General features: G+C 46.3%; 1 protein-coding gene across 3 annotated transcripts in view; it reads left to right on the top strand.

Annotated features, from left to right (window-relative positions):
• LOC139268852 (uncharacterized) overlaps positions 1-24,890 on the top strand; it is a 227,658-nt gene that overhangs the window by 179,640 nt on the left and 23,128 nt on the right. For 2 of the 3 annotated variants that reach the window (XM_070887619.1, XM_070887621.1), the window contains exons 5-8: positions 2,166-2,306; positions 3,736-3,896; positions 12,026-12,124; positions 22,438-22,583. In XM_070887619.1, coding sequence (XP_070743720.1) covers positions 2,166-2,306; positions 3,736-3,896; positions 12,026-12,124; positions 22,438-22,583 — 547 coding nt within the window. The remainder of the gene's footprint in view (positions 1-2,165; positions 2,307-3,735; positions 3,897-12,025; positions 12,125-22,437; positions 22,584-24,890) is intronic. The other variant, XM_070887620.1, reaches the window with a different exon arrangement.

The following is a 24,890-nucleotide window of genomic DNA, read 5'->3' as shown; positions in this document are numbered from 1 at the left end:
CCTTGTAAATCTGTTTTGCACCTTCTCCAATATCTATATCCCTTTTGTAATATGGGACCACAACTGTGCACAGTACTCCACAAGTGTGGTCTAACTAAGGTTAGATAAAAGTCGATAGAATGTACAGCACAGAAACAGGCCATTGGGCCCAACAGATCTGTGCCGGTGTTTATGCTCCACACGAGCCTCCTCCCACCCTACTTCATCTAATCCCATCAACATATCCTTCCATTCCTTTCTACCTCCTGTATTTACATAACTTCCCTTTAAATGCATCTGTGTTGGTCGCCTCAACTACTCCGTGTGGTAGGAAGTACCACATTCTAACCACGCTCTGGGTAAAGAAGTTTCTCCCGAATTCCTCACTGGATTTATTGTTGACTATCTTACATTTATAGCTCCTTATAGTCTTGCATGCCCCACAGGTGAAAATACCTTTTCTACATCTACCCTATCAAACACCTTCATAATGATAAAGACCTCCATTAGGTCACCGCTCATCTCTATTAAGTTCTATATAAGCTTAACATAACTTCTCTGCTTTTCAATTCTGTTCCTCTACAAGGCATCTTAATCAGTTCTGATTGGCCTCTGACCCTGTCAGCAATGTCTCTGTACAGGGACAGAGAAAGTCAGAAGCTTTTCTGATGAGATACAAAGCCGAGTTTGTCCGTGCTAGTGTCACAAAATAAATGCACCCACGATAGAACCGACTCAGGTAATTATATTTCAGAATAAATTCTCCCAGCTTCGGTAGGGGATTTTGTTAAAGAGGAGCTTATTTTGAGGGAGAGACTGTATGGACTGGATTTGTCGCAGAATGAATCGTGGGCTACTGGGGGATATATTACGAGCATACGATAAACAATATGAGTATTGCGGGCTGAGCAGTGTCTCATCGTTGGTGTTATATTTCTTGCTTTGTAATGACATTGCCACCTTTATTACTGCAGAATTGCAGGTGCCTCCGGTCAGTTTGTGTTTTGGAGCTGCAGTGGCTCGAGAACATTTCGGGCAGTCTCTGTAGCATGTCACAAATTTGCTGCAAACCTTGGGCTAGTGCTGCTGCTCCTTGTATGTGCAGCAAGTCGGTATTACCAAAAATGTTGTAAATGTAAATCGTGCTAATAACAGCAAGAAACAGCAACACTGTGGGCGATTGTCCGGTCCTCTACGCTCCCTGGAGCGGCGGCAATGGCAGCGGTGAGGTCTTCTGGGTGGGCGGTCAGCACCTGCTTGTGACACTGGCGCGCTTTTTGACTCCTGCCCCACAGCGCGCCCCGCAGCGCGCGCACTGACTGCCTGGGAAATCGGGCAGGGAACCAACTGCAGAGAGGCAAGTAATGCAGTCCTAAGGTCAGTGTGATTGTTTGTTCTTTTAATTTTTTTTGCAATTTATGTTATGGTGGCATGGGCAATGTATTGGGAATGTTTTTGAGGGTTTTTTTCAGTGGAGTGCTCCCGGCCCGGCTCTTTAGCTCGGGAGTTTCCCATGCTAGCGTCCAAGAGAGGTGTACAACGCTTCCCTTTGTGCTGCGCCCCAGACTTAGGACCCAGCTGCCCAAGGTTGATGACCGAGGTGCAAAGATTTCCGGGCAGCAAACTGTATCGCCCCAAAATCATCAAAGCCGAAAATCCAGTGCTTGATGTTTTGCAGATTGAGTGCGTGCATCCTCCTACCCTGGGACACATCGGGTATTTTGTTTCTAATTCATTCATGGGATGTGCGAGTCGCCGGCAAGGCCAGCGCTCATTGCCCATCCCTAGTTGCCACTTCAGAGGGCAGTTAACAATCAACCACATTGGTGTGGGACTGGAGTCACGTGTAGGCCAGACCGGGTAAGGGCGGCAGGTGTCCTTCCCTAAAGGACATAAGTCAACCAGTTGTTTTTTATAACGACATTTGAACAGCTTCATGATCACTTTTACTGATATCAGCTTTTTATTTCCAGATTTTTAAAAGCTGAATATTTAAAAGCTGAATTCAAATTCTCAAACTGCCATGGTGGGCTTTGAACTCACTGGATTCTCTGGATTATAAGTCCAGGCAAGTTGTGTTAAGTTGGTGGATAGAAGCCATGAGAGAACACAGTCACCCAATTTGCCTGCTGCTATCTTGCTTGTGGTAAGCTGCGACTTAGCGTGTTCTCCGTTCGAATTGACAGGGGTGTCCAACTATCTCACTACCAAGATCTCCAGCTCCAAACAGAGGAAGTTCAGCCTCGTGATGTTCATAGACACTCCGGGACTGGTGGATGGAGACATGAATTACCCCTTCGATGTGAATAATGTGTTTGTTTGGCTGGGTAAGGTTCTAGTCCGGTTTAGTCTGGAGAAGTCAGATAATAGTAACACGGCAGCAATTCAGTTTGCGGGTGGGGGGTGGGTGTGAAAATGATTGAATGGATTATCCCGGGCCTGGCAGCAGCTGGTTGCCTTGGACCAGGCAATAGCCAACCACCTCGATGCTGGTAAGTAGCCAGGTTTACGCTCGGCCCTGATAGACCATGTTGAGAGTCTGTGGTCAGGCATATGATCAACAAGACCCAATGATCTTCTCCTTGCTGCCTCAAGTGCTCACTGATGAGTGTTTGACTTGAGGTTCTGAGGTCAGATTATCTTTTTGCTTAATCTCAGCTGAATTTTTTCCAAGGGCAGAGTTTCAGTTTGAAGGTTTCCAACAAGTGACGACCTTGATTTTCTTTGCTGGGGCCTTTGACAGGTCTTGTAGGCAGTTTGAGGAGGGAGGTCATGTGATGAAACCTCCAGGAATATACCCAACCAGAGTTGGCAACCTTAGTACACAGCCAGACCTGTAGAGTATTGAAGTGGGAAAATGTGGTGTGTTTTGGTTTACTATCGATACTCATCCATGGCAATGTTCCCTGTAATTTATTCTTTAGGTGGCTGCGTGGCCCACTCAATCTTTCGCGCATACGCAGTTATTTCCATTGAAAAGCCCATGAACGGCATGCGCGAGACCTCCAGACCGCTGCACAGCCATGCGGGAATGTTGATCCTTGGTTAGGCTGCAGGTCAAATATTGTATCCTGTTTTCTGTCCCTTACTGTGAAGAAAGATGTCACGGTCATGGAGAGGGTGCAGAAGAAATTCACTAAGATGATACCAGGGATGAGAGGATTCAACTATGAGGAGGGACTTGAAAAACTTGGGCTCTTTTCATTAGAACAAAGAAGGTTAAGAGGAGATCCTATAGTGGTGTTCAAAATTATGAGAGATTTTGTCAAGGTTAATCAGGAAAAACTATTTCCACTGACTCGGTAACAAGACGGCATACATTTAAGATCATCACTAAAAGAGCGCAGACGGTTGTTAGGAAATGGAATGCCCAACCAGAAACAGCAGTGGAAACAGAATCCAAACTAACCTTAAAAAGGGAAATAGATAAAAATTTGAAAAAGGACATTTTTTTAACTAAGGGGACAAGACAAAGCGAATAGATTTTTCAGAGAGCCAACACGCATGCAATGGCCTAAACGGCCTCCTTTTGTACTGTAAAGCTCTATGCTTCTTCCAGAGTTGAAGTTGAAAACACAGTTACCCTCCATTCAGTCTCTCTCCTACTCTTGTCCCAACATTAGACATTCCATTATATAAACTGCAGTTAGATTTTCAGTGCCTAGCGATACCATGTTACAAACGGCCGAGCATTGCTCCGGCCCCTGACATCGATCCACACAGATTCATTCCAACCCGCTCTTGTTGTTTGCCCAGGTGAACAAGCTGACCTCATCTTTGTTTTCTTTGACCCCATGGGTCAGGCCTTGTGCAAGAGGACATTGAACGTCGTGGAGAGGCTGAATGTGACGTCTGGCAAGAAGATGCACTTCTACCTGAGCAAGGCTGACGAGGCTGGAGGAACAACGGACAGGCAGGTTGGTAGCCTATTAAATTTGGGCCTGGGGCTTTTCCCGGTCTCCCACCATATCTTCAGTGATAAACGGCATACTTGGCCATTTTCAGCCATTTACAGGGCTTCTCTGGGACGTTCACAGGTCTCCTGACAAAGTTACTGCGGGAGACCCCTGTGGAGTTTCAGGGCACTTATTTGAGTTGTTTTGTTCGAAATTCATTGTTTATTTATCCCAGGGTAAGACTTTGCTCCCCCAAAGAGGCCATGGATGTTGGGTCAATTAAAATTTTCAAGACTGAGATCGACAGATCTTTGTTCGGTACAAGTATCAAGGGATATGGAACAATGGTGGGTAAATGGGACTGAGGTATAGATCAAATGATCTCGTTGAATAGTGGATCAGGCTCGAGGAGTTGAAAGGCTACCCCTGTTCCTATGCAATAGTACAGTCTGGTTGAGGATTCCACTAGCAGGAGAAATGATGAGTGAAGGGTCACTGCTTGTATTCTGCATTGATTGATTGCATTGATACAGATTGTGGAGGTGCACTTCCATATTATATAGAACATACATTTAACATACAAATGTAAAAATGTTGTTTTAATAACTCCACAAGCATGTTGACCAGTAAAATCTCTCTCAGTTCCCAGACATATGTATTTGAATGTGATACTAAAGGGTTCACTCATTTAAAGCGGTAATTCCTCAGTGATATGTGAGACACATGTGTAGTTTAACATTGGTGGAGAGCACCCTGATAGCTTACTTGGCAAAGACAGCATGTAACAACAACTTGCATTTATATGGCGCCTTTAACGTAGTAAAAGCGTACCAAGGCGCTCACAGGAACGTTATCAGACAAATTCTGACACCATGCCACGGAAGTAGATATTAGGACAGGTGACCAAAAGCTTGGTGAAAGAGGTAGGTTTTAAGGAGTGACTTAAAGGAGAAGAGAGAGATAGAGAGGCGGAGAGGTTTAGGGAAGGAATTCCCAAGCTTAGAGCCGATGCAGCTGAAGGCACGGCCGCCAATGGTGAAGCGATGAACATCAAGGATGCGGAAGCGACCAGAATTGGTGGAGCGCAGAGATCTTGGAGGGTTGGAGGAGGTTACAGAAATAGGGAGGGGTAAGTCCATGGGTGGTTTTGAACACATCTGAAGATTTGAAAATTGAGGCGTTGCCGGACCGGGAGCCAATGTAGGTCAGTGAGCACAAGGGGGTAGGACGGTCTTGATTCTCACACTCTGATGAGTTAGCTGGTCTTGGGCGGACTAGCAGAAGAGCAGTACAATTAAGCCTCAGCACCCTTGGACTTGGGAGATTGAAACTTGGCCAAAGTTCCCCATCCTGATTGCTATCCGGTGACCGCAAGGGAAAGAAGTCACTGGTGGGAGTAGTCTACAGGCCCCCTAACAGTCGCTACACTGTAGGACAGAGTATAAATCAAGAAATAATGGGGGTTTGTAAGAAAGGTACTGCAATAATCATGGGTGACTTTAATCTTCATATAGATTGGACACATTAAATTGGCAAAGGTAGCCCTGAGGATAAGTTCATAGGGCCCAAGTTTCCACATGGTTCGCGCCTAATTTTTAGGAGCAACTGGTGGAGAACGGACTATTTTAGAAATCGCAATTCTCCACATTTTTTTTTCTGCAGTTCTAGTCAGGTAGAACAGTTCTATTTTGGAACAGAATTTTTTCTTCAAAAGGGGGCGTGTCCGGCCACTGACGCCTGATTTGAAAGTTTCCACAGTGAAAATGTACTCCAAACTAAAGTAGAATGGAAACAGTGAAGATTTTTGTAGAACTGAAAAAACCTGTTCTACACATTAAAAAATCAGGCGCAGGTTACAAATTAGGCGTCCAGAACGAGGTGGGGGGGAGGAGGGGGGGAGGGAACTCATTAAATTCGACAATAAATCCTTATTTATACTTCTACAAATATTATACAAATAAATCCAACCTGAATAAACATTTATAAGCCAAGAAAAGATTAAATAAACCATCTTCCTACCTGTGTGAAAGTGCTTCAGCCAGGGAGAATTCTGCAGCCGTTCGTGCCGCTGAGCAGGAGGGGGAGAGAGAGAGAGAGAGTGGGGGGGGGGGGGGCGGGAGGGAGAGAGAGAGGGAGGGAGGGAGAGAGAGAGGGGGGAGAGGAAGAGAGAGAGAGAGGGGGGGGAGGGAGGGAGAGAGAGGAGAGGGAGAGAGAGGGAGGAAGAGAGAGAGAGAGGGAGAGAGAAAGAGGGGGAGAGAGAGAGGGGGAGGGAGGAAGAGGGAGAGAGAGAGAGGGGGAGGGAGGGAGAGAGGGAGGGGGAGGGGGAGGGGAGGGGGAGGGGGGAGGGAGAGAGAGAGAGAGCGGGGGGCGTCGGGTCGGAGAACAGGAGCGCGGGTCGGGTCAGTCGGAGGGGAGCGGGTCTCGGGACGGGGCGGGGGGGGAGCGGGGGTCGGGTCTCGGGTCGGGGCGGGGGGGGAGCGGGTGTCGGGGAGCGGGTGCCGGGTCGGGGTGGGGGGAGCGGGTGTCAGGTCTCGGGTCGGGGGGAAGGGGTGTCTTGTCGGGGGGGGGGGGGAGCGAGTGTCGGGTCTCGGGTCGGGGCGGGGGGGGGGGGAGCGGGTGTCGGGGCGGGGGGGGGGAGCGGGTGTCGGGTCTCGGGTCGGGGCGGGGGGGGGGGAGCGGGTGTCGGGTCTGGTCGGGCAGGGAGCAGGAGCTGGCCGTGGGAGGAGCCTCATTCACGCAGCCCCAGTGAGGCCATTGGGCCAGGGCTAGGGGCTGCGTGCTTCGGGCCCCTCCCACACAGTTCGGCGCCTGGAGCTACTGCACTTGCGTGCCCACTGTAGCGCGCATGTGCAGAGGTCCCGGCACTGTTTTCAGTGCAGGGACCTGGCTCCGCCCCCCACAGCTCGTGCTGGCTGCGCCGAGGGCCAGAGGACCTGTAAGTAGGTGGTGAATACCGAGGATTTTTTTAGGCACCGTTTTAGGCGCGAAAAACGGGCGCCCAGCTCGGAGGGGCGCCCGTTTTTTTTCTTGTGGAAACTTGGGCCCATAGAGTGTATTCAGGAGAGTTTCTTAGAACAATAAGTTATGGAACCAGCCAGGGAACAGGCTATTTTAGATTTGGTAATCTGTACTGAGACAGGATTAATTAATGATCTCATAGTAAAGGATCTTCTAGGGAAGAGTGATCATAATATGATTGAATTTCACGTTCACTTTGAGGGTGAGAAACATGGGTCTGAAACTAGTGTCTTAAACCTAAATAAAGGCAATTACAAAGGTATGAAGACAGAATTGGCTAAAGTGGACTGGGAAAATAGATTACAAGGTAAGATGGTGGATAAGCAGTGGCAGACATTTAAGGAGATATTTCATAATTCTCAACAAAGATATATTCCATTGAGAAAGAAAGACTCTACGAGAAGGATGAACCATCCGTGGTTAACTAAGGAAGTTACGGATGGTATCAAATTGAAAGAAAAGGCATACAATGTTGCGAAGATTCGTGGTAGGCCAGAAGATTAGGAACATTTTAGAAACCAGCAAAGGATGACTAAAAAAATAATAACGTGGGAGAAAATAGATTATGAGAGTAAACAAGCAAGAAATATAAAAACAGACAGTAAGAGCTTCTACAGATATATAAAAAGGGAGAGAGTAGCTAAAGTAAATATTGGTCCTTTAGAGGATGAGACTGGGCAATTAATAATGGGAAACAATGGCAGAGACTTTGAACAAATATTTTGTATCTGTCTTCAAGGTAGAAGATGCTAAAAGCATCCCAATAATAGTAGAAAATCAGGGGGCAAAAGGGAGGGAGGAAATTAAAACAATCATTATCACTCGAGAAAAAGTACTAGGCAAACCAATAGGACTAAAGGTGGACAAGTCCCCTGGACCTGATGGTCTGCAACCTAGGGTCATAAAATAAGTGGCTGCAGAGATAGTGGCTGCATTGGTTGTAATCTACCAAAATTCCCTAGATTCTGGAAAGGTCTCAGCAGATTGGAAAACTGCAAATGTAACGCCCCTATTCAAGAAAGAAGAGAGACAGAAAGCAGGAAACTATAGACCATTGGAAAAATGCTGGAATCCATTATTAAGGAAGTAGTAGCAGGACATTTAGAAAATCATTATACAATCAAGCAGGGTCAACATGGTTTTATGAAAGGGAAATCGTGTTTGACAAATTTATTAAAATTCTTTGAGGATGTAACGAGCAGGGTGGAAAAATGGGAAGCAGCAGATGTAATATATTTGGATTTCTAAAAGGCATTCGATAAGGCATCACATATAAGTTTAATACAACAACACCAACAAGTTTTATTTATATAGCACCTTTAATGTGGTAAAATGTCCCAAGGCACTTCACAGGACCATTATAAGCCAAAACAGATAAACCGAGCCACATAAGAAGAAATTACGGCAGATGACCAAAATCTTGATTAAAGAGGTAGGTTTTAAGGAGTGTCTTAAATGAGGAAAGAGAGGTAGACAGGCGGAGTGGTTTAGGGAGGGAGTCCCAGAGCTTAGGACCCAAGCAGCTGAAGGCACGGTCACCGATGGTTGAGCAGTTATAATTAGGGATGCTCAAGAGGGCAGAATTTGAGGAGCGCAGACATCTCGTGGGGTTGTGAGGCTGAAAAAGATTACAGAGATAGGGAGGGGAGAGGCCATGGAGTGATTTGTAAAAAAGGATGATAATTTTGAAATCGAGGCGTTGCTTAACTGGAAGACAATGTAGGTCTGTGAGCACAGGGATGATGGGTGAGCGGGACTTGGTGCGAGTTTTGGATGACCTCAAGTTTATGTAGGGTAGAATGTGGGAGGCCAGCCCGCAGTGCGTTGGAATAGTCAAGTCTAGAGGTAACAAAGGCTTGGATGAGGGTTTCAGCAACAGAAGAGCTGAGACATGGGCGGAGGCAGGCAATGTTACGGAGGTGGAAATAGGTGATTTTAGTTATGCAGCGAATATGTGGCCAGAAGCTCATTTCAGGGTCAAATATGACGCCTAGGTTGCGAGCATCCTGGTTTAGCCTCAGATAGATGTTAGGGAGAGGGATGAAGTCAATGGCTAGGGAACGCAGTTTGTGGCGGGGACCAAAGACAATGCCTTCGGTCTTCCCAATATTTAATTGGATAAATTTTTGCTCATCCAGTACTGGATGTCGGACAAGCGGTCTGGCAATTTAGAGACCATTGAGGGGTCGAGAGAAATGGTGGTGAGGTAGAGCTGGGTGTCGCCAGCATACATGTGGAAACTGATTCCGTGTTTTCGGATAATATCACCAAGGGGCAACATGTAGATGAGAAATAGGAGGGGGCCAAGGATAGATCCTGGGGGGACACCAGAGGTAACAATGTGTGGGCGGGAAGAGAAGCCGTTGCAGGAGGTTTTCTGGATATGATTAGATAGATAAGAATGGAACCAGGCGAGTGCAGTCCCACCCAGCTGGATGATGGTGGAGAGGTGTTGGAGGAGGATGGAGTGGTCAACTGTGTCAATGGCTACAGACCGGTCCAGGTGGACAAGGAGGGATAGTTTACCTTTGTCACAGTCACAAAGGATGTCATTTGTGACTTTGATGAGAGCCGGTTCGTAATGTGGCAGGGGCGAAAACCGGATTGGAGGGATTCAAACATGGAGTTCTGGAAAAGATGGGCACGGATGTGGGAGGCAACAATTCTACACAAGATAAAAATTCACGGGGTGGGGGGTAATATATTAGCATGGATAGAGGAATGGCTGACTAACAGGAAACAGAGAGTGGATAATTTCAGGTTGGTCATTTTCAGGTTGGCAAACTGTAACTAGTGGGGTGCCGCAGGGATCAGTGCTGGGTCTTCAAATATTTACAATCAATATTAATGACTTGGATGAAGAGACCGAGTGTAATGTAGCCAAATTTACTGATGATACAAAGATAGGTGGGAAAGCAAGTTGTGTGGAGGACACAAAGGTGCCGAAATTGCCCCTCCCAATAAGGCCACTGGCCGTCTGAAAGTGGCGGCCACGGGGCGGTGCGGAGGGGCCGCCATTTTGTAAATTGCCCTACCTCAGGTTTGGAGCAATGTCCGCGGTCATTGAATATATTCAAGGCTGAGATAGACAGATTCTTAAACTACAGGGGTGTCAAAAATTATGGAGAACAGGCAGGAAAGTGAAGTTGAGGCCAAGATCAGATCAGCCATGATCTTATTGAATGGCGGAGCAGGTTGAAGGGGCCGAATGGCCGACTCCTGCTCCTATTTCTTATATTCTTGTGACCTCAGCTGGAAATGCACGTGTGTGAATGTCGGGTGAGGGCAGGATAATACTGGGGTGCTTTCCACTGAAGAATAGCCTGACAGTGGTCATTGCTTAGGTTTGCTAGTGAAGAATGGCTAGTGGGGTGAAATAGCAGAGGGTGACCAAACTGACCATCAGCCATGAAACTACCCTTCAGGAGAGAAGGAGGGAGAAGGAATACTGGAGAAAAAAAGTGAAGAATGTCGGTCCTAAAATAATGATGCAGAGTATTCTGATCAGAATGTACAAACACCAATTGTGCTCTCAATTAGCGCAGTCAGCTTGAGGATTCACGGTTGCCTGAATCATGCTGAGCATTGTAATCGCCTTGTGGACTGAGCGCAGTGTTGTGATTCAGACCAACTGGTTAATTTTGCTTAGTTACCCAGTGAGCTGAGGAAAGTAAAAATAATGTCTCTCTGTGCAGTGAGACCAGTAGCACTTTAATCTCCCTTGCTGTGCAGCTCAGGCTGTCTGAGGATGCAGAGCGGGTGGGCTGGGAAGTATTGTGTCTGCTACACAAAGATAGCGGGAAACAGAAAGAGCTATCTACATTCTGGAATACAGAAATAGTGGGGAAGGAATTGGTCTCTAATGCAATGATGCGGTGAAGGTGGGAGGGGAGTGTTGGTGGTAGAGATGGCAAGGAACACTGTGTTCAATTTAAATAAATTTAAACATCACAAAGATCCTGCTGTCATGTTTGAATTCCTTGAATAAACCAAGTGTGAAACAAGCGGCAGCCATTTCCAGATGTTTCACAGCTCGTGCCTGTGACTGAATTCAGAATGTCTCACTCCTGTTAGCTCACAGAAACATCTATATATGCATAACACTTTTTACCATGGGTACCTATCATGCGACCATACATCATAAGTTCCCATGTTCTGTCACAGTTATTACTAGAGCTTAAGAACATAAGAAATAGGAGCAGGAGTAGGCCCTGTGGCCCCTCGAGCCTGCTCCGCCATTTAATAAGATTATGGCTGATCATCAACCTCAACTTCACTTTCCTGCCCAATCTTCATATCCCTTTATTCCCCTAGACTCCAAGAATCTCTCTATTACAGCCTTGAAGATATTCAGAGACTCAGCAACCACAATCCTCTGGGGAAGAGAATTCCAAAGATTCACAACTCTCTGAGAGAAAAAATTCCTCCTCATCTCAGTCTTAACTGGCCTACCCTTTATCCTGAGATTGTGCCCCCTAGTTCCAGATACTCCAGCCAGGGGAAACATCCTCTCTGCAACTACCCTGTCAATCCCCTTCAGAATCTTGTATATTTCAATGAGATCACCTCTCAGTCTTCTAAACTCCAGAGAGTATAGGCCCAATCTACCCAATCTCTCATCATAACACAACTCTCTCATCCCAGTGAACCTCCACTGTACCGCCTATAAGCCAAGTATATCCTTCCTTAGATAAGGAGACCAAAACTGTACCCAGTACTCCAGGTGTGGTCTCACCAAGGCCCTGTACAGTTGTAGCAAGATTTCCTTACTCTTGTACTCTAACCCCCTTGCAGTTATGGCCAACATGCCATTTGCCTTCCTTATTGCTTGCTGTACCTGCGTGCTAACTTGTGTTTCTTGTACTAGGACACCCAAATCTCTCTGAACACCAACATTTAAAAGTTTCTCACCATTTAAAAAATATTCTGTTTTTCTATTCTTCCGACCAAAGTGAATGACCTTAACTTGCCAGTTGGATAATAATAATGAAAAGAAAACATCATATTCCATTTCAATATTATCCTGTTGATGTTCCCAATATCCCAATACCAAGTAGGAACCGGATGCATTTGTCTGTTGAACGTTAAATTGATGTTTTCATTAGCTAATGGTTTTATTTGATTGATTTTAGAAAGTGTTGATGCAGATAGTACAAGAGTTATGTCGGCGATCTGGGCTCAACAAATGTGGCTTTGAACTGCAGACTGTCTACATCCCCACCTCAAACACAGTGAGTACTGTCTATACACCCCCTCACAGTGAGTACTGTCTATACCCACCTCACACACAGTGAGTACTGTCTATACCCCCCTCATACAGTGAGTACTGTCTATACCCCCCTCACACAGTGAGTACTATCTACATCCCCACCTCACACACAGTGAGTACTGTCTATACCCCACTCACACAGTGAGTACTGTCTACATCCCCATCTCACACACAGTGAGTACTGTCTACATCCCCATCTCACACACAGTGAGTACTGTCTATACCCCCCTCACACAGTGAGTACTGTCTATAGCCCCTCACACAGTGAGTACTGTCTATACCCCCCTCACACAGTGAGTACTGTCTACATCCCCACCTCACACACAGTGAGTACTGTCTATACCCCCCTCACACAGTGAGTACTGTCTATAGCCCCTCACACAGTGAGTACTGTCTATACCCCCCTCACACAGTGAGTACTGTCTACATCCCCACCTCACACACAGTGAGTACTGTCTATACCCCCCTCACACAGTGAGTACTGTCTACATCCCCACCTCACACACAGTGAGTACTGTCTACATCCCCACCTCACACACAGTGAGTACTGTCTATACCCCCCTCACACAGTGAGTACTATCTACATCCCCACCTCACACACAGTGAGTACTGTCTATACCCCCCTCACACAGTGAGTACTATCTACATCCCCACCTCACACACAGTGAGTACTGTCTATACCCCCCTCACACAGTGAGTACTGTCTACATCCCCACCTCACACACAGTGAGTACTGTCTATACCCCCCTCACACAGTGAGTACTGTCTACATCCCCACCTCACACACAGTGAGTACTGTCTATACCCCCCTCACACAGTGAGTACTGTCTATAGCCCCTCACACAGTGAGTACTGTCTATACCCCCCTCACACAGTGAGTACTGTCTACATCCCCACCTCACACACAGTGAGTACTGTCTATACCCCCCTCACACAGTGAGTACTGTCTACATCCCCACCTCACACACAGTGAGTACTGTCTACATCCCCACCTCACACACAGTGAGTACTGTCTATACCCCCCTCACACAGTGAGTACTATCTACATCCCCACCTCACACACAGTGAGTACTGTCTATACCCCCCTCACACAGTGAGTACTGTCTATACCCCCCTCACACAGTGAGTACTGTCTATACCCCCCTCATACAGTGAGTACTGTCTATACCCCCCTCACACAGTGAGTACTGTCTATACCCCCCTCACACAGTGAGTACTGTCTACATCCCCACCTCACACACAGTGAGTACTGTCTATACCCCCCTCACACAGTGAGTACTGTCTATAGCCCCTCACACAGTGAGTACTGTCTATACCCCCACCTCACACACAGTGAGTACTGTCTATACCCCCCTCACACAGTGAGTACTGTCTACATCCCCACCTAACACACAGTGAGTACTGTCTACATCCCCACCTCACACACAGTGAGTACTGTCTATACCCCCCTCACACAGTGAGGACTGTCTATACCCACCTCACACACAGTGAGTACTGTCTATACCCCCCTCACACAGTGAGTACTATCTACATCCCCACCTCACACACAGTGAGTACTGTCTATACCCACCTCACACACAGTGAGTACTGTCTATACCCCCCTCACACAGTGAGTACTGTCTATACCCCCCTCACACAGTGAGTACTGTCTATACCCCCCTCACACAGTGAGTACTGTCTATACCCCCCTCACACAGTGAGTACTGTCTATACCCCCCTCACACAGTGAGTACTGTCTACATCCCCACCTCACACACAGTGAGTACTGTCTATACCCCCCTCATACAGTGAGTACTGTCTATACCCCCCTCACACAGTGAGTACTGTCTATACCCACCTCACACAGTGAGTACTGTCTACATCCCCACCTCACACACAGTGAGTACTGTCTATACCCCCCTCACACAGTGAGTACTATCTACATCCCCACCTCACACACAGTGAGTACTGTCTATACCCCCCTCACACAGTGAGTACTATCTACATCCCCACCTCACACACAGTGAGTACTGTCTCATACCCCCCTCACACAGTGAGTACTGTCTATACCCCCCTCTCACAGTGAGTAATGTCTGTACCCCCTCATACAGTGAATACTGTCTAATTCCCCACCTTCTACATTCACAATTCAAAGTTGACCACTCTCGTGATTCCAAACATCTACAGTCCTAACTCAAGTAGCACAGCCGGTGCACCAACCATTAACCCCAGAAGGTAAACACTTGGTTGAAACTCCCACCGCCCACGCACCCAAACCCACAAGAGGTAAGCTGTTTAACAATGTGACAATCTGCATCCTCAACCTAGTTCAGTTTGCAGACCAGTAAGAACTCTCATTGGGACATTATGGGAATTTTACATTCATATAAATCTTGGAATTGCTGAGAAACTCACCAATTACAGGAAAGCAGTAATCAGACTTGAGATTGTTTGCTGTTTAATTCCCATAGGATTCAATGAGACATGCTTTGCACATGTAGATAGTGGCCCAGGAAGAGCAGGAATGCTTCCTCGCTCCTTTTATCATGTCACTGTCAGCTTTTCATTGTTTTTGAAGAGGGTCTGTACATCTTTTATTAATATGTAGGTTTTGCCTATTCTTGTTTAGTTCGACCAAGCACCAAGTGAAGCTGAGAGGGTGGACGAGTGACGTTCTCCCACCCCTCTGCCAAACCCACTCTTGAGCCAGTCACTAGGAAATACTTCAGAATTGTGCGATGACAACATGCCATCCAATTTTCATTCCTCTGTGCTTTATTGTGCTGACATAAATAGATTTTTGTTAGGAAAGGGTTTCACGGGATATGGAGCAAGCAAAGGAGGGTAAATGATCTAATGATTTTGTTTGCATCTGTAAAGCATGCACTCCCATGTTCCGCCACCAGTGAGCTCATCCCCTGAAGTCCCAAGGGATTAAAGACTGAGGTCACTGTTACTTTAACCTCCCTGTGTGCAGCCACATCTGTGTTAGGAACACAATAGATTTAATAATCTAATCCCATGATCTAATAAAATGGCGGAAGAGGCTTGTGGAGCTAAATGGCCCACTCCTGCTCCTATGTATTACACCAGGCAGCTGGGATAAGATCCCAAACTATTTTAAAGTGGAATGGGGTACTGGCCTGAAGGAGTTATTGAACCTGATGTAGCTGGGCTGATTTTACTGGAGATGCAGGCATGAACTCACCAATGATTCACCCTCAGCTGTGTGTCCTAATTCAGCTCTCTTCCAGTTTGAAGGTCAATAACTCTTTCCAGACTGCAACATGCCCTGATGATGTCATCAGCGCTCACTATTTAAACTGAAACATTCAAATATTGATTGAAGTGGATAGGAGAAAATGGCAGATGATTAATGTTGATCAGGGTTCTTGGTAACTGATTTTTAAAATAGCCCTGATAGTAAAATTCCCTCCTTAAAAATGGCATCATGATGGCAAGGTTCCCAGTTTATAATGGATCCTGATGGTGAGAGTCCACGGCCAGATCAGCCATGATCTTGTTGAATGGCGGAGCAGGCTCGAGGGGCTAGATGGCCTACTCCTGTTCCTAATTCTTATGTTCTTATGAGATCTCCATTTCAAACTGGGGACCCTGATGTTGAAGCTCGTTGTTTAACAAAGGGTTCTAATGATGAGGTTCCTTTTGTTAAAAGGGTCTCTAATGATGAGATTCCGATTGTAAAAGGGGTCCCTTATGATGAAATACATTTTTTAAGAGAGATTCCTAATGATACGACTCCCTCTGTAGAAGTGGGTTCGGGTAGTGAGATTACTCCTTTGAAAATTCATACAACATCTTGCCTTGTTGCAGTGTGAATACCAGCTCCAATCTGCAGAGACTATGGGCAGCCCACATAAACCTGTCAGGCTTCAGTTCAGTCTGCTCTTCCACCAATTAATCTTTGCGTGGCGACATCTCGCAGCCTGGATTTACTATCTGCTTCAATCTCTCGGACGCTTCTGTTGCATAGGCAATAACTCTTGGTAGCCAACTCCTGCCTCTTGCGGTGGTGGCAGCACGAGGTTGGCAGGCTGTTAATCACGTCACCTCACATGTCGCTGATGAAAGAAATGCACTGTAAGACAAGGTGAGATTTAAAGCTGCAGTGTGCGTTTTCAAAATCGACTTTATTCTCACTTGGAATTTTTGCTGTCACCAAATGCTGGGGAATCAAATATTTTTCAACCAGCGCTGGCAGGTCACTTATTGCATGGGTTGGAATCAGAGTAAAGCTCCTTCTGTATAGCCCATCAAACGTTATGATATCAAGTATAGAATGAAGGTAAAGCTTGGAAGTATCTTATAAATAGCAGCAAGTGCTACTAAAATAGACTAAAATCATATTATTTTAACTAGCTCTGTACTGATTAGCTGTTAATTTGTGGCAAACACACCTATTCCCCATTAGGAACCCTGCAGTCCAGAATGAATGCACTGACATAATTGAGGTCATTCAGGTAGAAAGGGGTGGAAATTCGGTTGGGGGCGAATTTGGACACTAATGGTGCTGGGGCGGTAAATTTTGTGCCAGGAAATGGTTTGTGTCTGTAGCCCCAAAATTCAGCAGCTGGGCCCTGAGTGTGGAGTGGAGCGCTAAGGGAGGTGTTCCATACCTGTCTTAGGGCGCTAGGCCAGCTGAGCAACTGAAAATCCCGAGCTGGAGAGCCGGCCTCGGAGCGCCCCTAGAGAGGCTTCCCTGAGGAAAAAAAAAAATCGGCACCACAAACACCAAACACATTCCCAATACGTTACTGACGCCACATAAACGTAGATCGCAAAAATTTTCAAAAACACAATCACACTTACCTCAGGTGAACATTTCTTCCCTCACTGCAGCCGGTACAGCCCGGACTGCCCGCTTTCCCAGGCGGTCCCATTAGGGGGCGCTACAGGTCCCCCAGAAAATCAATTTAAGAATGATGTCGCGACCGGGGCGTTGCACGCCGGCTCGCCTCTCCCGGGAGGTACTGTTCCGCGCCCCTGCAAACCCCGCACCGAATGTCCCGGCGGGGCGCTTTAAGCTGAAATGATTGCTGGGGTGTGAACAGAGACGGCGACAGACCGAATTTCCACCTCAAAGAGTTTTACATTTAAGCTGTGCATCATCCAGTCTGGGAGTGCTAGATGAGGCGGTGTAGGATTAACTCTGTTGCTAACCCATGACATACCTGACCTTGATGCTGATGTCCCTCAGCACTCAGATTAAGGACGCAAGAAAAAAACATCAGCCCTAAAACCTTGGCAGGCAATCGGCAGAAACGCCATGGAAATAGCTGCAAACTACCGTGGATGCTGTTTATCTGGGAGGAGGGGCGGGGAGGGGGGGATAATTCTGTTGTTCTTCCACCGAAGTTACCTCAGGAGATCAGATAACCACCACAGAGTTTCAAGACCATCATATATATTTATATGTAAAAATAAATAATTAGAGAAGCTTGTGATCATTAGGTTCACAAGTAACTTAGTCCAAAGTCCTATTTTTGATCCTTCACATTGGATCCAATTTCAAATCCTACCCGGCTCATTTGCGTCAGTACATTCATTCTGAAGTGTAGAGTTCTTAAAGGGGAAGAGCTGTGTTTGCCATAAATTAACAACCAATCAATCCAGAGCTAATTAAAGAAATAAAATGGTTTCAACCTTGCTGCTTTCAATATATCTCAGACTTACTTCAGCTACTGGTCAGTATTGATAGCCAAAGAATCTGTACATAGAGATAGTCAAACTTAATAATATCCAAATACATTATAGGAATGTTACCCAATTGTCAAAAAGGGAGAGAAAGATTTCAGAACTACTGATAAACATACCCTTCATTGAAATGATTTGAACTAGCGCTGCTTGTGAAAATGTTAAAAAAAATAAAGTTTCAAGGCAAAATCCTAACACAAGTTGTGCAGTTCAGTCACACAGCATAAAATGGCGACAGCACTGTCATCCTAACCAGAATGCACTGCAGAAGAGAAGGAACAATGGTGAGGTGAAGTACTATTAAAGGCTGAATTTCTGTCATACATAGATCATTCAGGCTCACAAGGAGATTTAAATTTGTGAGTAAATTATAGTGTATATTAAAATTAATATGTACATGAGGTATATCTCTGACTGTCCCTCCCATAAACCCAGATGTAAGATGTGGTTATCAGACATTTAATACTGATATGTTAAAGGTTGCTTATGTCAAAATATATCTTGTTGATAGATGTAATTTGTTTCAAAATATACACTGGGAGCGAGTTAAAGTAAAATCGACTCGTGTTTCTTCAGCTTTCCCTTGCTGCGTATGAAAGATGTGACGGATCATTTTCAGTATGCTTGTGTTCCACTCCCTATGCATCGCTGTTGAAAGCTTTAATCAGTCTTTTTTAAATAGCCTCTTTGAGTCTCTCAGGAGTAGCTTCCATTCTCTCGCTGTCCCTATTGCCTCTCTGAGTGAGATTACCCAAGTAATGAGCTGAACCATGGCACTTTTAGTGCTATGGATTTGCAACTGGGCCAAGGTTACCCCATACTCGTTTTACTCGGGGCTCTTGCAGCTGTCTGAGAAGGGAGACTTTAATCCCATCAGTCTGGAGTAGATTTCAGCCCAGATTGTTCAGACCCACTTTTCACAGCCTCACTGGCATTCTAAGAGATGATCTTTAATTTCAGTGCGTGTGTTTTAAAAACAGCTAGCGACTCTTGCTTCAAAGCACAATGAATCAGATGAGGACTTGTGATTTGTTGCAACCCTGAAGCTGGAGTACACTGTGTGTAGGAGTTAGACACAGAAATACACTTATCTGGAATTTTCTGGGGCACAATATTTCCAAAAGCCAGAAGTAAAAAGCTACTAATGGATGAGCTGAGCAGAAGCTGTTTTACACTAAATGGTCAACTCAGCAGATTCCTTCCATGGCCAAAGCCAAGTGTTTACAATTGTACTGTATTACTAACAAACCCACTTTCACCCAAAGTGGCAAAAGCAGCTCTGAGCAAAAATGCATATCCTGGAGCATCTGCACAAGGCAAAGTTGTCCATTGACGGTGAAGACTGAGGTCTAGAACCTCTACTTGTTTTGCCTGCTTAACTTAATGCCCATTTTACCGCTGGAATGACGTATAATGCCTATATATTGCCTATTTTGGCACAAAATGGAAACTGACGGGCATTTCTAGGAAACTTATCGCCGAGCGTTACTTTCCCCATGTGCTTAACGCGGGAAAAAATATTACCGCCCGCCCACTTTTTTGAGCGGAATCAACAGAATGGGCAAAATCAACACCCATAATATCGCCCAGCGTTACTTTCCGCACAGATTTAACGCCGAGATTCAATGATTCCGCCCCCCCACTTTTTTTGTCGTAAAGAGCATATTTACCGAAACTAGCGGCCATGAGATCGCCCAGCGTCACTTTCACCACCTCACACACATATCGCCCACAATATCGCTCTCCCAAAAAACGCCTAGAAAAAGTGGAACTAACCGGAACTAATCACAGCGTTATGGACACCATGTTCTACATCACGTCGCGTCCTTTAAAAGGCTGCTGTGCTTCAACCTCGGCGGAGTTCGGATATACTCTGCAGGTCGTTGGAGTTGATGTGAACATCTCTACAAACATCTTGACCATACTGTGACCGATTGGAATTGAATAGGTGTCTTCGTTGGGACATTCCTTGTTTGTGATCAATCGATGGAAAACAGAGAGCTACTGCAATGGGGCCTGTCCTTTCTCACACTCTCTTGGTGACCAATTACATGCAGCAGACTCGAGATCGCCGAAGGAACGCTCCACTGCATTATGTGCCCAATGTAAGATGTGACAGACTGATGAGGAGGCCCAGACGTTATACCCCCCGCAAGTACAAGGAGAAGCATTTTTACCTTGACTTGCCCGACACCACTTGCCTTTGGAGACTGTGCTTTCACAAAGAGGTTATCACTGAGGTATGCCAGCTGATAAGGGCAGATCTGCAGCCTGCCAGCACCATCAGTACTGCACTGTCCGTCGAGGTCAAAGTCACCGTGGCACTGTTGTTCTACGCCTCGGGTTCTTTTCAGGCCACAGCCGAAGACATTTGCGGACTTTCTCAGCATGCCACACATTGCTGCATTAGACAGGTCACTGAAGCCCTGTACGCACGCAGGAGGGACTTGATCAGCTTCCCTATGACCAGGGAGGCACAGAGTGAGAGGGCTCTAGGATTCTCCAGAATTGCAAATTTCCCCAAGGTGCAGGGAGCAATAGACTGTATGCACATCGTGATGCGGGCACCTTTTCAGAATGCTGAGATTTTCAGGAACCGCAAGGGATTCCACTCCCTGAATGTCCAACAGGTTGTCGACCACCAGCAAATTATACTGACAGTGAATGCTCAATTTCCGAGCAGCGTCGATGATGCTCACATCCTGTGTGAGAGCATTGTATTGACTTGTTTAGCAATCAGCCATAAGGTCAATGCTGGATGATTGGTGACAAAGGATATGGCCTCGCCACCTGGCTGATGACCCCACTGCGTGACACCCACACCGAAGCCGAGAGGCGATACAACGAGAGCCACAGAGCAACTCGCAATATCATGGAGAAAACCATTTGAGTGCTGAAGCAGCGCTTTAGATGCCTGGACCACTCAGGAAGCAATCTCCAATACCACCCTGAGCAGGTAGCTCAATTCGTGGTGGTGTGCTCCATGCTGCACAACTTGGCTATGAGTCTGACAGTCCACCTCACCAGCGAGAGGAAGAGGAGGACGAGGAGGCGGACGCTAACATCGGCCCAGACAATCAGGCTGATGCTGAAGCCATGCCCCTGCCCCCCTGTAGACCGCATGAAAGGGCCCATGGTGGCATGATAGCTGCAAGAGCTTTACATCAGGAGCTCATCAATGATCGCTTTGCCTAAAAGAACGTTGGTGTTATTTACAAGGCTGACACACTGCTGGGTGTGCAGGTGATACATCAATGGTGGGCATCACTTTGGTGACAGTTAAAGTTTAAGTTGATTGAAGTTAAGTGTCATTATACCCTTTGATGTTACGGAATCACCAGCGTTTAACGGCGCAGCTATCTGAGCCAATGCGCTACAAGGTTTTATTAAATAAAAAACATTTAAACCGAACATTAGTCTGAAATCATCAGTATTTCTGTACAAACCAACGCTACCCCGCTTCTCCTCTCACCTCTACCCCTTCCCCTTCCCCTCCTGACTCCAAGCCGCCTGGCCGAGGAGCTCCTCAGGCGATGCTTCATTGTGGGCAGTGGGCGACAGCCGAACCGCTGCTTGGATGGATACGGGAGAGGACCGTCCCGAGGTAGGAACATGCTCCGAGCCAGAAGCAAGATGTTGCTGCTGGCTCTCGTGGGGTTGGCAATGGGTGTGCGGCACCTTGGGGTGCAGTGCCGCGCTCCGGGACCACTGGGAGCCCTCTGCCACCAATGTTCCTGGCTAACAACTCCAGGGCCTCCTCCATCCCTCCCATGCTATATCTTATTTGTTGGACAAAAACTCGGTGCCAAATATGTTCTTGGTGCTTAGTAGGCTTTTTGCTACTGGTGAATCTCCCTCGTGTCTCCCACAACAGCCAGACAAGCACACACCAAAGCCACACATGTTTTCAGTGCCTCTGAGCTCCCTCTGTCTCTGTCTCCTCTTCTTCGCATGTCATGATGACCCTTGACCTCCTGAATCGCAGGAATCAAGCGTTGCCATGCCGTTGCTAAGGATGGTGACACTTTACGGCAGTAGGTCAGTGAGATTTAACGCTACCGCCCATTTCATATCACTCGCGGCAACGCCCATTTTCAAAAATGGAGACTAGGTGCTTTGAGAATGAACGAGAAGCTGGCGATCTGAAAACCCTTTATTTACTGCCCACGCCAGAAATATTGCCCATTTTTGGATGATAAGCACAAAAGTGGAGGTTCTAGCCCTGAGCTTTGTGGAGATGTTTCAGATTTAATCGGCTATTAATATAAGATAGTCACTAATATATTCAATAGAAAATTCAGGAGAAACTTCTTTACCTAGCGAATGGTTAGAATGTGGAACTCTGCCACGTAAAGTGGTTGAGATGACTAGCATAGATTCATTTAAGGGGAAGCTAGATAAAGACATGATGGAGAAGGGAATAGAAGGATGTGCTGATAGGGTTAGATGAAGAGGGGTGGGAGCGGAGGCTCGTGCGGCACATAAACACTAGTTGGGCCGAATGGCCAGTGTCTGTGGTGTACATTCCATGTAATTTTATGTAATGCCGAGTCTTCATTTGCCTTTTCTGTTTCTCCCCAGTCTGGTCACGGCATGAATCACATTGGTGAAATGTGCAAGATCATTGAGAAAACAATTAACGAGACTGTACAGAACACCCTGAACCAGCTGGAGAAGGACTGCAGCCTGATCACAGAGACTATTACTGACAAACTCACACAAGACAGGTAACTTTCTTCCACCTGATGTTCCACACCACTTGACGCCTCTGCAGCTTGAGCTGTTTAGATCCTGTGTCACCCTTTGTTCTCTGCCATTCTTTAAAGATGAAGAAGATGAAAGTTCCGAGGTTGGGCCTTGCATTGTATGCACTCATTTCATTATCGCAGCAAGGGAAAGTAAATGAAATGCTTATTATGACTGGATTAGGAAACATAGAAACATAGAAATAGGTGCAGGAGCAGGCCATTCAGCCCTTCTAGCCTGCACCGCCATTCAATGAGTTCATGGCTGAACATGAAACTTCAGTACCCACTTCCTGCTTTCACGCCATACCCCTTGATCCCCCGAGTAGTAAGGACTTCATCTAACTCCCTTTTGAATATATTTAGTGAATTGGCCTCAACTACTTCCTGTGGTAGAGAATTCCACAGGTTCACCACTCTCTGGGTGAAGAAGTTTCTCCTTATCTCAGTCCTAAATGGCTTACCCCTTATCCTTAGACTGTGACCCCTGGTTCTGGACTTCCCCAACATTGGGAACATTCTTCCTGCATCCAACCTGTCCAAACCCGTCAGAATTTTAAACGTTTCTATGAGGTCCCCTCTCACTCTTCTGAACTCCAGTGAATACAAGCCCAGTTGATCCAGTCTTTCTTGATAGGTCAGTCCCACCATCCCGGGAATCAGTCTGGTGAATCTTCGCTGCACTCCCTCAATAGCAAGAATGTCCTTCCTCAAGTTAGGAGACCAAAACTGTACACAATACTCCAGGTGTGGCCTCACCAAGGCCCTGTACAACTGTAGCAACACCTCCCTGCCCCTGTACTCAAATCCCCTCGCTATGAAGGCCAACATGCCATTTGCTTTCTTAACCGCCTGCTGTACCTGCATGCCAACCTTCAATGACTGATGTACCATGACACCCAGGTCTCGTTGCACCTTCCCTTTTCCTAATCTGTCACCATTCAGATAATAGTCTGTCTCTCTGTTTTTACCACCAAAGTGGATAACCTCACATTTATCCACATTATACTTCATCTGCCACGCATTTGCCCACTCACCTAACCTATCAAAGTCACTCTGTAGCCTCATAGCATCCTCCTCGCAGCTCACACTGCCACCCAACTTAGTGTCATCCGCAAATTTGGAGATACTACATTTAATCCCCTCGTCTAAATCATTAATGTACAATGTAAACAGCTGGGGCCCCAGCACAGAACCCTGCGGTACCCCACTAGTCACTGCCTGCCATTCCGAAAAGTACCCATTTACTCCTACTCTTTGCTTCCTGTCTGACAACCAGTTCTCAATCCACGTCAGCACACTACCCCCAATCCCATGTGCTTTAACTTTGCACATTAATCTCCTGTGTGGGACCTTGTCGAAAGCCTTCTGAAAGTCCAAATATACCACATCAACTGGTACTCCTTTGTCCACTTTATTGGAAACATCCTCAAAAAATTCCAGAAGATTTGTCAAGCATGATCTCCCTTTCACAAATCCATGCTGACTTGGACCTATCATGTCACCATTTTCCAAATGCGCTACTATGACATCCTTAATAATTGATTCCATCATTTTACCCACTACTGAGGTCAGGCTGACCGGTCTATAATTCCCTGCTTTCTCTCTCCCTCCTTTTTTAAAAAGTGGGGTTACATTGGCTACCCTCCACTCGATAGGAACTGATCCAGAGTCAATGGAATGTTGGAAAATGACTGTCAATGCATCCGCTATTTCCAAGGCCACCTCCTTAAGTACTCTGGGATGCAGTCCATCAGGCCCTGGGGATTTATCGGCCTTCAATCCCATCAATTTCCCCAACACAATTTCCCGACTAATAAAGATTTCCCTCAGTTCCTCCTCCTTAATAGACCCTCTGACCACTTTTATATCCGGAAGGTTGTTTGTGTCCTCCTTAGTGAATACTGAACCAAAGTACTTGTTCAATTGGTCTGCCATTTCTTTGTTCCCCGTTATGACTTCACCTGATTCTGACTGCAGGGGACCTACGTTTGTCTTTACTAACCTTTTTCTCTTTACATACCTATAGAAACTTTTGCAATCCGCCTTAATGTTCCCTGCAAGCTTCTTCTCGTACTCCATTTTCCCTGCCCTAATCAAACCCTTTGTCCTCCTCTGCTGAGTTCTAAATTTCTCCCTGCTGTGGGGGTTCAATTACAGGTGTAACAGAGGACTGGCTCAGAATGACGGGATGGTGACTGTTGCGAGGATACCGGGCATTCACCTGCATGATGCGTTGCCTGTGGTCGCACTCCAGCTGCACATTGAGGAAGTAGAATCCCTGTCGGT

The sequence above is a fragment of the Pristiophorus japonicus genome, chromosome 8 (genome assembly GCF_044704955.1).
Source record: "Pristiophorus japonicus isolate sPriJap1 chromosome 8, sPriJap1.hap1, whole genome shotgun sequence".
NCBI lineage: Eukaryota > Metazoa > Chordata > Chondrichthyes > Pristiophoridae > Pristiophorus > Pristiophorus japonicus.
This window is presented reverse-complemented; position numbering and strand designations above follow the sequence as displayed.